We start from the raw sequence: 14,199 nt of genomic DNA on the forward strand, positions 1-14,199 counted from the left end.
TGGAATGAGCATATAAATAGTATGTGTAGCAAAATGAAATTTATGATCCACAAATTTTATAATTTGAGCTTACTCAAAGACAAAGGTCTAAGTAGAATGGTATATCTAGCATATGCTCAGTCAGTCTTCCAGTATGGAATTAGGGTGTGGGGTGGCGCTTTCAATGCACATTTTAAAAAATTGAATGTTATTCAAAAGGGTATTCTCAAGGCAGCCTTGGGAGTGCCCAGACGATACCCTAGTCACCAACTTTTTCTGGAATTTGGAGTTATGACAGTCAGACAGTTATATATTAGAAATCTAATTAAATATATCAGCAATCATACAGATATCTTTACACTGCATCAAACTAATTATATTTTTCAGATCTGCAAACAGATATATTGTTCCTCGAACTGACTTAACTATATGCAGAAGACAATTCAACTACATAGTAAATAAACTAATAAATATTATTCCAGAACATTTTATAAAAATAAAACCCTCTAAAGCACTTAAAACAAAAATTGAGAACTGGATCAAGACCGAAAATGTTGTAGTCAAACTATTCCAACTCTAGGCATTCATCAACTCTTTATTATCATGTTTTATTCAAATTATTTCCCCCTTTACTATCTGAAAAGTTGTCTATCAAACTATGATTTTGTTACTTTGTCTTATCGTTTGTAAGTATAGAGATGTGACCTGGTTTCCATAGTTTTATTTATTCTAGTGGTTTGAATTAGCTCTTTTTTTCTATTGACATGTTTGCTGTACCTAGTTGCTCAAACTCACTGCCGGCGCACAAGTTTTCTTTGCCGGTAGTGCCATTTTGTAAGTTAAAATATTTATTTTATTAATCTGTATTATTTTATGGCAAATATATGAATTTGAATTTGAACTGTTGCTCTCACCTCAACTTCAGACACTAATATGGAATTTGTAGTGACCTACCGTCAGTAGCTCTCAGGTCAGTAGATTCCAATTAATGTTTTCTTTGCAAGTCAGAACAAGAATACCATTGGTTTTTATAGGACCAATTTTGTAATATTGGTTCTTATAGGTTCTGGAAATGTTCACTAATTTTCATTCTAATCATTCATGAGAGGTTTCATCTTTTCTATGTGAGCTCGCCCAAAGGAATCAATGATGGTTTTTTTCTGTCCAGCAGAATGGGAAAACGATTTTTTCATCCACATGAATAGTTCATTTAAATCCATTTCCTGAAAGTTCGAATTCAGTGTGACTGCTTTTCTGATTCCTTTTATAAATAAAAATGTCCGTGAAAATTAAAAACAGTCACACAATAGTTCTAAATCATTGACACAAATACACAAAGCATGTCATTTATGCAACGTTCATTCAATTCTTGAGAGTTACACAGCCAACCCCATTCCGATCAGCACGAACACGAAACATTCAGCCAGTTAATAGTGTGACCAAATGTGAGAGAATTTGAAACTCAAGCACATACACTAACAAATAAACTGGCCTGCTATTCGTGCGTGCGCGTACACAAACACGTACACGAGCACACACATGCGCGTGTGTGTGAGTGTGTGTGTGTTGTGATACTCTAAACTCTACAGAAGACCCAGGTGATACGATAGGAGAAATGCCATGCAGTAGGGTACAAGGATAGTGACAAGGGGTAGTCACGTACCCAATAAGGCAACTTATAAAACGGCCGACTGTAGTGCATGCGCGCGATCATACCAGTGCGTGTGAGAGAGAGGCTAGCAGTGTGTGGTGGGAGTGAGAGGAACTGTGAAATTTGAAATAACACGTGAATCCACTTGGTAGGGGTGTGAAAGATTATATCAGATAAGAACAGCGAGAGAAAGAGATTGATTGATTGATTGAGTACTTTATTTATGTAGATTACAATATATACTGGCTTATACACTTATATACAATAGCTTACAATACAGCAAAATTATAGATGAATTTACATAATATAGACTAGGAAAATAACTATAGAACTGTATATGATATGAAAAAGCAATTTGTAATATAATAACTATAGATAATAATCATATTGTTATGCATCTACATAAATTGGCGGAGCTTTGGACATATCAATGTCCATTCTTTGGGAAAAATAATAAAAAAAAAAAAAGAGAGAGAGAGAGAGAGAGAGAGAGAGAGAGAGAGATAGAAAAAGAGAGAGAGCGAGCAATATACTTTGAGATTGAATTTACATAATATGAACTGAAATAATAAGTATTGAACTGTAGGCTACATTATGAGAAAAAAAAACAATTTAGAAATTCCTTCAAGATAATATTGGTTTGTATCTACATATTGGCGGAGCTTTGGACAATTCAATGTCCATTCTTTGGAAAGAATACTCTACCAGTTAGTTACTAGAGAGAGTACTCTACTAGAAAGAGGAAAAAAGAAAGAAAGAGAGAGAGAGATTAGATTGGAGTTATTAAGTTATGTATGTTACAGTATACTCATTTACATTAGATGACAGTATTGCTATTGAGAGATTGAATGCAATTTGAATACCGATAATATAATATTGTGATGTAACTTCATAAATCTGAGAGAGAGAAAAGCAAAAAAGAAAGATATTAGAGAAAGGAAAATGTGGAATAAGAAAGTGAGTGAAAGATGCAAATGAGATATGATGGAGAAGAGAGGAGAATAAGAGGGGGGTTATTTTTGTATTAACTTGCAATGATACATGATTGCACCTTAAAGGGGGAGTTGAAAATACTAGTTGAATGAGAATAAGTAAGTTAATGGAAGCGATAGAATAGAATGACTGACTTTTCCATTTGATGACGTTGAAGAGACTTGATTTTATCTAACGGTAAAGATATGGAAGAGGGAAAAAGAAAAAAAAAATTGGAGAAAAGTAGAGTAAAAAGGAATAATGAATCATCGATTAGGTAGAGATATAATTCTGAGAGAAAGTGGGAGACAAGATGGAGGAAAATAGAAATAAATAGAACAGTTAAATTGAATAAGAATAATTCACGACAATGGAGGAGATACGGATTTGATTGAAAAGTATCAAAGTCACTAAGGGCATGGAACAAAAGGGAATGGAATCAAAGGAGGATTAAACAACATAATGACGTTTCGAGAGAATAATTGTATATAAGAATTATTTCACATGAGGAGTGCAGCCTTCAATTGGCTTGGATTTCTTTGTTGTGAGAAGACAGATAAAATGTCATGATTGAACATTTTTTATTTAATTTCTAATAATTCAGTAGAACGATAAGTGGAAATGGAAATGGTAAGATATGTTATGAGAATAAGCAGATAACATGAAGACAATAGAATGGAAGATAGAAAAATAGAAGATAAGAAATAGACAGATTTAGAGGGAGATAGAGTATAGGTAAAATAGTACACCATAAAGTTTAGGAGAAATGCATATATAGGGGATAACCAAGTAGAATGAATAATATTCGGTTGGAGAAATATACAAGAAAAGGGGAGAAGGTAGTAGAGAAGAGAAGAGGATATGAAGATAGAGGAAATAAATAGGAGGAAGAGCTTGATGAGGTCCTACAAGCGCTAGCGTAATACTGTAATAACAGAGGCAGAATTACGGTGAAGTAATAGAAATAGTGGAACAGTGGTATGCAACAGAAGCGGGCGTCTAAATTATTTATCCTAGGAACGTTGCCTTTAGTAGTTATAGTGCCTAGTATTAAGGATTCAGAAGGCAAATACTACGTTAATGGCCTGAAAACGTGAAGTATGAGTAGGTTAACTGCTGAAACTAACGATCAGCACTTTCATAAAAGGCGAAAACCATTGAACGAGTTATAATGGAGTGAGAAGGGAACGAGGAGTCTGCTTTGATAAATGATGAAAACGTGATTTGATCGCTGATGGAAACTACTAGAAAATCTTATTTGAAGACTGATTCTAATATTATTTTCAGTTTATATAATGAAATTCACTCATGCATACCACATTTATTCAATGATTATATATATTTCTATTGTAAGTACTATATGAAATAATATGTTTGTGTTTTGATTGATTTTATTGATTTTAAATGTTGAGATTCAACGTCAAGCTGTGAAGTATTTGTACGAAATACAAGAAATGTCAGTATTCATTCACTAACGAGAAATTTCATCACAAATATTTTTAAAATATGCTATTTAATACAGTCTTATAAAGTTTGGTTTGAGAGCAAATGAGTTGAATGAATTTCAACGTAACATAAAGGCTGGAGATACACAAACTACACCCACAACTTGTTAATTACTGTATTTATCTTACACGGGCACTGCTGTTGAAATTGTCAATTTGAAATCTAATTAAAAACTAATACTTCCTCATGCAGTCTAATCCTCTGGTAGCATACTGCAATTTGAGTTTTTACGTTTTATACTTGCACCATTAAAAAAGCATACCCGCAACTACCAACATAGCGCAGCAACTAATAAACGAAAGCCTATTAGCGTTGACATAACTGCAACTATAAATTAAATTTACAGCAATTAGCATGGCGTCTATGTTCCCTTCAGTCTCATCCACAATTCTCAAGCTCCCTGCCCCCTGAAGCATATGCTGCAACACTATGATTTATATACAATATACGCACCAACATAGATATAATATGAACGCCTCCCTATAGTCACACTGCAGTTCAGAGCGGCGTGAAACTGTGCTGATAAGGAGGAAGGGGGGGACCCCATATCAGAAAGATATGCAAGCGTCTGGTGCGGATTTTCTTTTTTTTGCCTCTCACGCACGCGTAAGTATGTTCACGCTCCAGCTCGGTCATGGATGCACAGTGAGTCCAAATTAAATATAGATATACAACGCATCAACCGTTCACGTGTAGTATACTGATGTGCATAGATATAATCGTCGACGTTCCATAAATACCACAATGTAGTAGATGAGAGCGAGAAGAACATTTTCCGCTTTTTTTCTTCCATTTTGGCGCGCGGAAAACTCTCAGCAGCAGAATGTAATGTGTTAATTTTCCAGTTCCAGCTGTAACGAATGTGCCGGCTTTTCCAGTTTTCAATCAGGTTTTTATATTTGTCGGCCGGATGTAATTCTTCATTCACTTCTCGCTGGAGATTTAATCGGCCGGATTTTAGTGGATTTAAAGTGAGGATGACTTGGCTACTTGCGGAATATATTGCCAGCAATAAGAGGTGTCGAGTGCAAATCATCATAATTCACAGCATATTGTGTCTGTTGAGAGTTGAATTATTATTTGCCAGTTCATTATTAAATTGGTTAATCTATATTTCCTATTCAACTGGTATATTAAATAGAATATTTTTTGTGACTTATAACATGAACATACTTAGTTGTTTTGCTTTGCAAATTGGATTGGAATTGGGTAGCTACCAGAGAAGTGTTTATGATGAATAACCAATAACTCATTAATTTTGAATAAAGTATGTTCAAATTCTCTTATTTTTCTATTATCTTTTCGTTATAAAATATTAAATAATTCTATTTATTATTTGATAACTTTCATTTCAAAGTGTCCATGAACTTCTGAGAAGCATAATTCTGTACAAATGATTAACCGGAATAAACAGTGTGTCTTTGAAAATTCATCTCAGAATTTGTAGTTTCACTTGTAAGAATATAAGTATTTGAATATTTCCATAGACAGAAAAAATGCATAAATAAATATTACCATTCACTTATACAATTGATTATTCTAGCACTAGAAGTAATGTATAGAATTATGTTAGGATAAGAATCCAGGACTGCAATACTTGAATAATTTTATTAGAAAAACATTTTGTCTTGAATTTTCAATTATATCATTCAATAGCACCTTTGAAATCAATGTTCCAGCCATTTTTGCATCTTGGAACCCTCCAACCCATTTCCGACATGCGTGAGTAGCCGTGTCAGAATACGAGCGGCCCGGCCAGTTTTTCCAGTGAAAAGCCATCAATTTTGTCGATGATTAGTGATAGTGGCGCCTAACTTATGGCCAACAGTTCGCACTCCATCAAAGCGGCGATGAGATATAGTCGGCTGCGAAATGGCAACGAAACGACGGAATGTTCATCAATTATGAGCAGTCAGCAGTGCTTGCGTTTCTACGCTGCAAATTTCGGCTACCCCGTCCTCCGTACAACCATACTCAATGTACATACATATACATATAGTTCTAAGGCTAAGTACAGTCCAGGCCCAATCTTGAGGGAGCAATGGTCAATATTTACCAGACGTCAAGGAAACTAAACCCCTTCAACATGTTTGACTTGACAGCAGCGACGTGATCATCCATCGGAAACATCAGTGATTATCCAGTCATTCATTTAGCAGTTCAATCAACATTTATGAGTGGGCTATTGCAGGCATTTTATGCGGAAATTTATGAGGTATTTTCCAGGTGATGCAGAATAAAAGAAACGTCAACTTTAATGGCACAACCTTAATGATTACCCAGTTATTTATCAAGCAGTTAAATTGTCATTTGGTTACCCAATTACTTTCTTCTTTATCAAATTTAATTTATTTCTTGATTACTCGATCGGCGAATTACAACCCTTTATAGAACCAAGTCAATTCTAATCAGTCTGAAAGGTGGCCTCAGTGAATACTTCCATTAGTAACCTAGTTGGGAAATTTGATAAGATCGAATTTTATCGAATAAGTCACAATTTGTCAGTTAGGATCTATCATATTCTCATGAATTTATCCAACTTCGTGAATTATTTTATCATCTTCTGTTGAAAAATTTTGTAGGACATCAATTTCAGCCATCATTATTTTTTAGGACATCATTAAACTCAATTTAAGCAACTCATTCTAAATGATTATGATAGAATTAATGAATTATTGAAACAGTAACACTTCAAAAAAAAATTAAGAAGCTAGTGTAAATAGCCACTGCAGTATTTTATAAATTTCATCTTTCACTTCAACAGGTATCAGTTAGTGAAATAACAATCCTCTCATATAACTTTTAAACTCAACAAGTATGTACAAATAAAAACCCAGCTTTCTACAATCATTATTACAACCTTATTACAACAATTTTGCCAAACGCGAAACAGAGCAACTGATTACATCCTATGAATAACAAGCAAAAAGACAGAATATATCAACAAAGAAGCTTATTGGAATTCAATACCAGTCGTTGTAAGTCTCAGAGGTTGTAATTCAGATTTCAATAAACTGAACTGGATAGTTACTTACTACAGCACTTTAAAAACGACTACACTGCCAAGCTGGTTAGTATCTGGAGATCGAGTTCGCTGTGAAATGATAAAAGGAATGAGAGAGGGTGTGGGAAAACGTTTTAAAAGGGAGATGTTTGAATAGAACAGGAAGAGAATGAACAGGAGGGGAAGAATAAGTGGGCGAAACAGAGAGTATTGAAAAGGAATAGGAAGAGAAAGTAAGAAAGTGGAGGAGGAGGAGGAAGAAGAAGAGATGTATGAGTAGGAGGAGTTGATAGGAACGTGAGAACAAGAAGAAGAAGAAAAAGACGGAGAAAGAAGAAGAAGAAGAAAAAGAAGAAGAAGAAGAAGAAGAAGAAAAGAGAAAGAAGAAGAAGAGTTGGAGGAAGATTATTTAGATATGAGAAAGGGAACTGGCAAAGTGGAGGAGACACAAACATTGAAACTGAAGAGAGTCCTTTATTGGATTTTACAAGTTTTATCGTTCGATTCTGGACGAACGAGCGATTTTGCGAGTTTGTGCCAAAGTAATGCTCTTGCAGACTGCATGGCAGTGTTGCCATGCTACCCTAGTGAGGCAGACGAGTGGAAGCAAAGGATAAAGAAGCGAATAGTAATGTGAAGACAGATGAAAATGTAAATGGGAAGACCACCTGTGAGAAATTTCAAACGGAAAATCTGAGTTTCCTATGAATGAAGGCTGTTCTTGTTTTCCTATGATGAAGGGAATCAATAAACGAATCGTGAAATCCTACAAAATTACAGAAATACCTTTAATGTTTTGAAGCCTACAACCAAGAGTTCGAGCAAGTTATCATTACTGCCATCGAATGAAGTTATAAATAACTATAAAAATGTCTGTATTCAATTATCTGATGGAAACTCCAAACATGAAAACTCAGTGATTCCACGAGACGAAAAATAACCAAAATCTTTATTCTCTTCTTAGGGCCGTTTGCACAGTCAAAGCTTAAACTGAATTCAATCAGTTGGTGGCTTTAACGAGAACCTCCCATATACTGAGCCTAGAAACAAAATGCGCCTAGAAACAAAATATGTGGTGGTCTTATAGAAATTCCTACTAAGAAGAAATCACTAATCAGCTGTTAGAGAGCGTCTCAGTTTATCGAAATCTCAGTTCGTCTAGTTCCCGTTTGAAATATCAATGCCGGCCACCATATACGGCGGCCATTTTTTTGTAGGCGCAGGTCCGTTTTATAGGAAGTCCTGCTTTAACTCAAAATGAACCAAATTATAACGAACGATACTTGATATGGATTTCTTTCCTCTGCTAGTACCTATTCGTTCCTAATATTGGCGATCAGCCTGACCATGGATATGAAGTGCCGGTTGCAGCAAAATAGCCGGTTAAATTTAAATAGTGATTAATTCCACGAGAACCAATCAGAGAAGCCGTTTTACCAAAAAGGCTTCCTCTGATTGGTTCTCGTGAAATTAATCACGGTTAAAATTTCACCGGCATCAGTGTATCAGTTGAAACTAAGAGTGAGTGTAGAGATAACGTCACAGTAAACCTTATTAGTTTTGAGTTTGAAATATAGTTTTCTTCTCTTCTAACTAGTGAGGTTTTTGTGATAATGCAGAAAATTGATTGCTCTGAAAGAAGTTTGTGTTAACATAAAAGAGGTCGACTCTACAATAATTCTATTGTACTGAGCAACAGTTGATGTCACACAAAGTCCTTGTCCATGACCATGTCCATAAAAACTTACATGGATCTGTAAGAGTGAAGAAATGGAATCGAGAGTATTATTTATCTTGACTTGAAAATTACAATCGCTTCAAATTGTACTTGACTATGATTGTTTGTCACTGTAAATTCAAGAACCGTAATGGCTAATATGTACATTGTCCTTTTGGGGGTTGTAGCGGTGATGTAAATTGGTTGGAGGGTAAATTGAAGACACTTATTGGGCACTCTTCTGAGAGAAATGTGAAACAGACCTGCTCGCTATCTAGCGGTTGACTTTGTAGGCTCAGTTTCAAAAAACGCCTACAGAGGTCTCTGAGCACAAAAAAGATGGTTCTCATTCCAAGACGTTGAGTTGTTTCAAATTCATTGATGTTCAATATCACTGAACCATAGTATGACTCGTAATATTTACTTTGAAATATGTTTTATTCAATTCAAGCATCATTGCGATCACCACGATGTACTTCAGAGATCTATTCAAACTCAATGGGTGTTTACATTTAAAATATTCGAATTACAACCCCTAAATTAGCCCGTTATGAGGAGTTAAAAATCAGTTTTACGTCAAAAGGTAGATAAATATTTTTACTTTTCAATATTTTTAACTTTTTGACTGATTTTTTATTTTAACATTATACAGGGTGGGTGAAAAGTCTGAGAACGGCTTGATATCTCATGCACAAAGGTAATTTGACGATGAGTGTGATTGGGGATCCTACTGAAATTGAAAATACTACTTTACTATGACTTCAAAAATCTGGTCCGCCATTTTGAATTCATGTTTGTTTTTTTAAATATGAAGGTGATCATGCAGTACATGATTTCAATACGGAATTTCAAGGGGAAATGAATGGCGAAAACCGCACATCGATATATCAAACCGTTTGGAATATTTTCACATTATAAATCAATACCATGCAAATAAAAAATGGAATAGATAAGTGTTATTGATAAAAAATGTGAGTATTTTCGAAACGGTTTGAGATATCAATATGCGGGTTTTCGTCATTCTTTTTGTCTTGAAATTCCGTATTGAAGCATGTATCGCATACCATGTCGCATACCATGTCGCATACATCGCATACTGATATCGCATGCACCTCCCTATTTAAAAAAACAAAGTTGCATTCAAAATGGCAGATCCAAGATGTCGGACCAGATTTTTGAAGTCATAGTAAAAAAGTATTTTGAATATGAATAGGATCTCCAATCACACCCACCTTTAAATCATATTTTTTCATGATATACTAAGCCGTTCTCATACTTTTTTCTTCCCTTTCTGCTTTGAATAGTATTGGTTAATAATGTGAATATCTTCGAAACGGTTCGAGATATCGATATGCGGGTTTCGCCATTCATTTTTTTCTTGAAATTCCGTATCCGTATTTCGTATAACTTTAATGTATCGCATGACCGCCTTCCTATTTAAAAAAAACAAAGTTGCATCCAATATGGCGGACCAGATTTTTGAAGTCATAGTAAAGTAGTATTTTCATTTTTAGTGGGATCCCCAATCACACTCATCGTTAAATTACCTTTGTGTATGAGATATTAAGCCGTTCTCGGACTTTTCACAAACCCTTTATAGTATATTAATTAATTAGCAGTATTCATTTATTAAAATTAACTATTCACTTACTCAGATTATCTATTGATGTGGAACAATATTTAACAATCAGATTATCTATTCATCTATCAACTTAAAAAAAAAATTATCAATCAACTATTCACAATAGATGTGTAGATAAGCTCAAATGTACACTTTAAAGAATAGTAAAAATAGATTGAAATATATAATTCTGTAGTTGTAATGCACATAATTGAAAATTACAACAATTAAGATCCTACTAACTTAATTCCACTAGCATTTTCCATTATGACTGATACTGATACCAGAGACTGAAAAACAAACGTGTGTATAATATCAAAACTCTATGTAATGCGTCCACAGGAGAATAATTAAAACAATTGCATTTCCTCTACTGCATAATATCTGGGAAAGGTTTTACACTGTTTCAAATTGTGTTACAAATTGCAGAAATAGTCTTCTAGTTGCAATTATATTTTCCCTGGGGTTGAACTTTTCTAGCGACCAACTCAGCAGGTTTCCAACCGCCCTTAATTGATAATAGCTGTTTGTGAGCTTTTTTCAAACTCCAACTCAGCATTTCTAAACCGAGCTTAATTGATCATAGTTGTGCAATAAGTTAGCAGTGGTAGAGAGAGAGATAGAGAGAGAGAGAGAGAGAGAGTGAGTGAGTGAGAGTGCGAGCGGGATTTCCCTGAATGTTCAATTTGAAAATTGAGATAGCTCGAACAGAATAGCAAGCAAGCTTCAGTCCAAGTTGTTCAGCATGTTTTACTCATCTAAAAAGCGATCCCCCATTGACCAATCGCAGACGAGAACGCTAAATGCTTCGACAGCTTCCCAGAAACTTACTGACAAATTCACTATCTCTCCAACTTTGTCCTGAACACACATTTCTACTATCTCCATCTCTTTGTTCCTCGAAACCTATACATAAGTTCATCTCAAACGTATTTAGTTGGGGAAAAGTTGAAAGCAGGTGGGGATGAGATGAGAGTTTAGGATTGAACTGTGGTTAAGTTTTAGTAGAGTTAGATTTGCTACCTGTTTCTCTTATCTAGGATTTAGTTTTCATTTCAGATTCAATTATTTTCATCAATATATTGCATTTCTCTTCTTTTTCTATTGTTTCTCTTATCGGGGATTCACTTTTTATTTCAGATTATACTATTTCAATCAATATTTTGTATCTCTCTTATGGCAATCGTGATAATTGATTGATGACTTAATAATTATACTGTGTCTAAATTAACCGTATCGTAAATCGTGGTATACAATATTTCGGTTCAAAATTTATTTTTTCAATCCAAAAGTTGATGTTATTTATAACTTTGAGTACGGGTCGTTTTATTGTTACAAACTGTTTTTGAAGATGTTGTCTACATATGACGATAATAAACGTCCCTAAATGAACCTACAGTTCTAAATTAGTTACGAGTCAACAAAAAGTCAGTTAATAAATTCAATCAGTTAGTGAAGCTGGGCTCAAATAGTGACCCTCCCAACAATGGTGCTGAGATCACGTCACCGTGAAAGTGATCTGTGCTTTTCTCTCTTCCACAATGAAATAATACGACTAGTGATTGATTTGTAACAAATGCAGTTGTGGTTCAATAATATTATTTATTCATGATTAATTAGTCTTAAGTAAGTGGATGTTAGGGCGGTAGCAGCTGATATTTAGACTGTCACGGAACTTTTTTCCAAACAATAATAAAAGTCAATTATTTGAGATAAATTTTGAAAAATTACCTTTTGTTTGTCGAGGACTTGAAGAATGTCATCGACGTCCCCGACGAGAACTGATTGCTGACGAAGCATTTCTTCTTCCAGGCTCAGCCAATCTCGAATCTACAAAAAAGAAAATAAGTTAATGAATATAACCTTACAGTAGTTCCAATTGTGATTTCAAGTAATTAATAAATAAATAATGAAGAAAATAAATAAATTATATTAATACAACCATACAGTAGTTCTAATTGGGATATCAATAAATAAATGATTAATGGAGAAATAGATTAATGAACATAACCTTACAGTAGTAGTTTCTATTGGGATATCAATAGATAAATTAATAATAGAGATAATAGATTAATGAAAATATATATATATATATATATATATATATATATATATATATTTATTTATATATACTATAGTATTATATTCAAAAATAATCTTACATGTAGTTCCTATTGGGACATCAACAATTATCAGCCAATTTACCGAGAAAAATATTAAGGATAGAAGAACTGAAAGAAGGAAGACATTCCACTCTACTTGTCATTCAACTAAATTCTCAGCAGAACCCTTCCCACTTTCTATATCCCCTTTGGGAAAGACGCAAAAAGAGAACAAAAACAAGGAGGAATAGAGCTACGACCGAAATATTGCTAAATCCTAAGTTAATAGAAACAGACGTGCGGTTTTAATTGAACTCAAAGTATGAATAATGAAACTCTGCTTTCTCCTGAGAGCCCATTGAAATTTATTTAATTAAACACTGAATTTTCTGAAAAAATCACGAAACGCTGTTGAATCAAGCGGTAAATTAATTTTGAAGGAATGAATGACAGATATTGACTGCCTGTTCACGATTATTTCCCTGTGGAATTATAGGAATTATTGGATTTGCGAAGTTGCAACTCAGAATATTTTACTAGAATATGATAAATGGAAAATAACTCCTGAAATGTTATCATACAACTTAGGCTAGTTACACACACACTGATTTTTGAACGTTCGGTTTTTCGCCGTCCTTATAAACTTTATAAGATGTTTGTCGAGTTCCGTTTAATCTGATAGAATTTATAAGAACGGCGAAAAACCGAACGTTCAAAAATCAGTTTGTGTGTAACTGGCTTAACAGGTTCAATTTTGAAATATAAAATGTTAATACTGTTTATGATTGACCGTTAAGAGAGTGACTGAAGAAAATTCTTAAACCAAATATAACAGACTACTTGAACAGGAATTTTATAGGTCATTGGCTTGAAGAAAAAAAAACAGTGTCATTAGCAGTTATCACACAGGAATGTAGACTATAGACTTCTAGAACAAAATTTTCAATACCCATTTTTTATGTAGATCGTACTATGAAAGAATTACTATAATAGAGTTTCTGAATAATTATGTAACACAAGGAACACCAAAAACCACAAAGATACCACAGGAATGTGTTAGGTTGATGGAAAAAAGGTGAAAATAACTGTTGAATGAGAATAATATGGTTTTATCAAAAATTTTATTATGAAAAAATCTGGTGTGGCGCACTCACACAACTTTCCTTACCGTTATGATAATTGATCACCTGACGCTAGTGTTCACGCGCATCTCAAGTCTACTTATAAATAAAGATCTGAGCCAGCTGGTGACAGGACAATAACGTTGGAGACAAACGAGGTCTGCTATCTCTTCATAGTGAATCATTTAATAGAATCAACAAATGCCAACAGTTTGCAATTGGATGATTACATTTGCTCGAATTTCGAGCTTTTTTTCAATTTTAGCTGAACATGTCACTGAACATTAATAGTAGAGATTTTCATGCTCAATCTTTTCCACTCGAATTTTTACTTTCCTTGCCTTATTATCATAGGTAAAGAAAGTATTGCTTTCCGAAAAAAATTAAGGTACCCCAATTTCTATATTTCTATACGTTTCAAGGTCCCCTGAGTCCAAAAAAGTGGTTTTTGGGTATTGGTCTGTATGTATGTATGTGTGTGTGTGTGTGTGTGTGTGTGTGTGTGTGTGTGGTGTGTGTGTGTGTG

The 14,199-nt window shown here is 34.2% G+C and overlaps 1 protein-coding gene across 1 annotated transcript in view; it reads right to left on the reverse strand.

Moving 5' to 3' along the window:
• LOC111057041 (dystrophin, isoforms A/C/F/G/H) overlaps nucleotides 1–14,199 on the reverse strand; it is a 608,133-nt gene that overhangs the window by 381,830 nt on the left and 212,104 nt on the right. Inside the window, exon 46 of the mRNA XM_039431878.1 lies at nucleotides 12,182–12,280. Coding sequence (XP_039287812.1) covers nucleotides 12,182–12,280 — 99 coding nt within the window. The remainder of the gene's footprint in view (nucleotides 1–12,181; nucleotides 12,281–14,199) is intronic.

The sequence above is a fragment of the Nilaparvata lugens genome, chromosome 7, assembly GCF_014356525.2.
Source record: "Nilaparvata lugens isolate BPH chromosome 7, ASM1435652v1, whole genome shotgun sequence".
Classification (NCBI taxonomy): domain Eukaryota; kingdom Metazoa; phylum Arthropoda; class Insecta; order Hemiptera; family Delphacidae; genus Nilaparvata; species Nilaparvata lugens.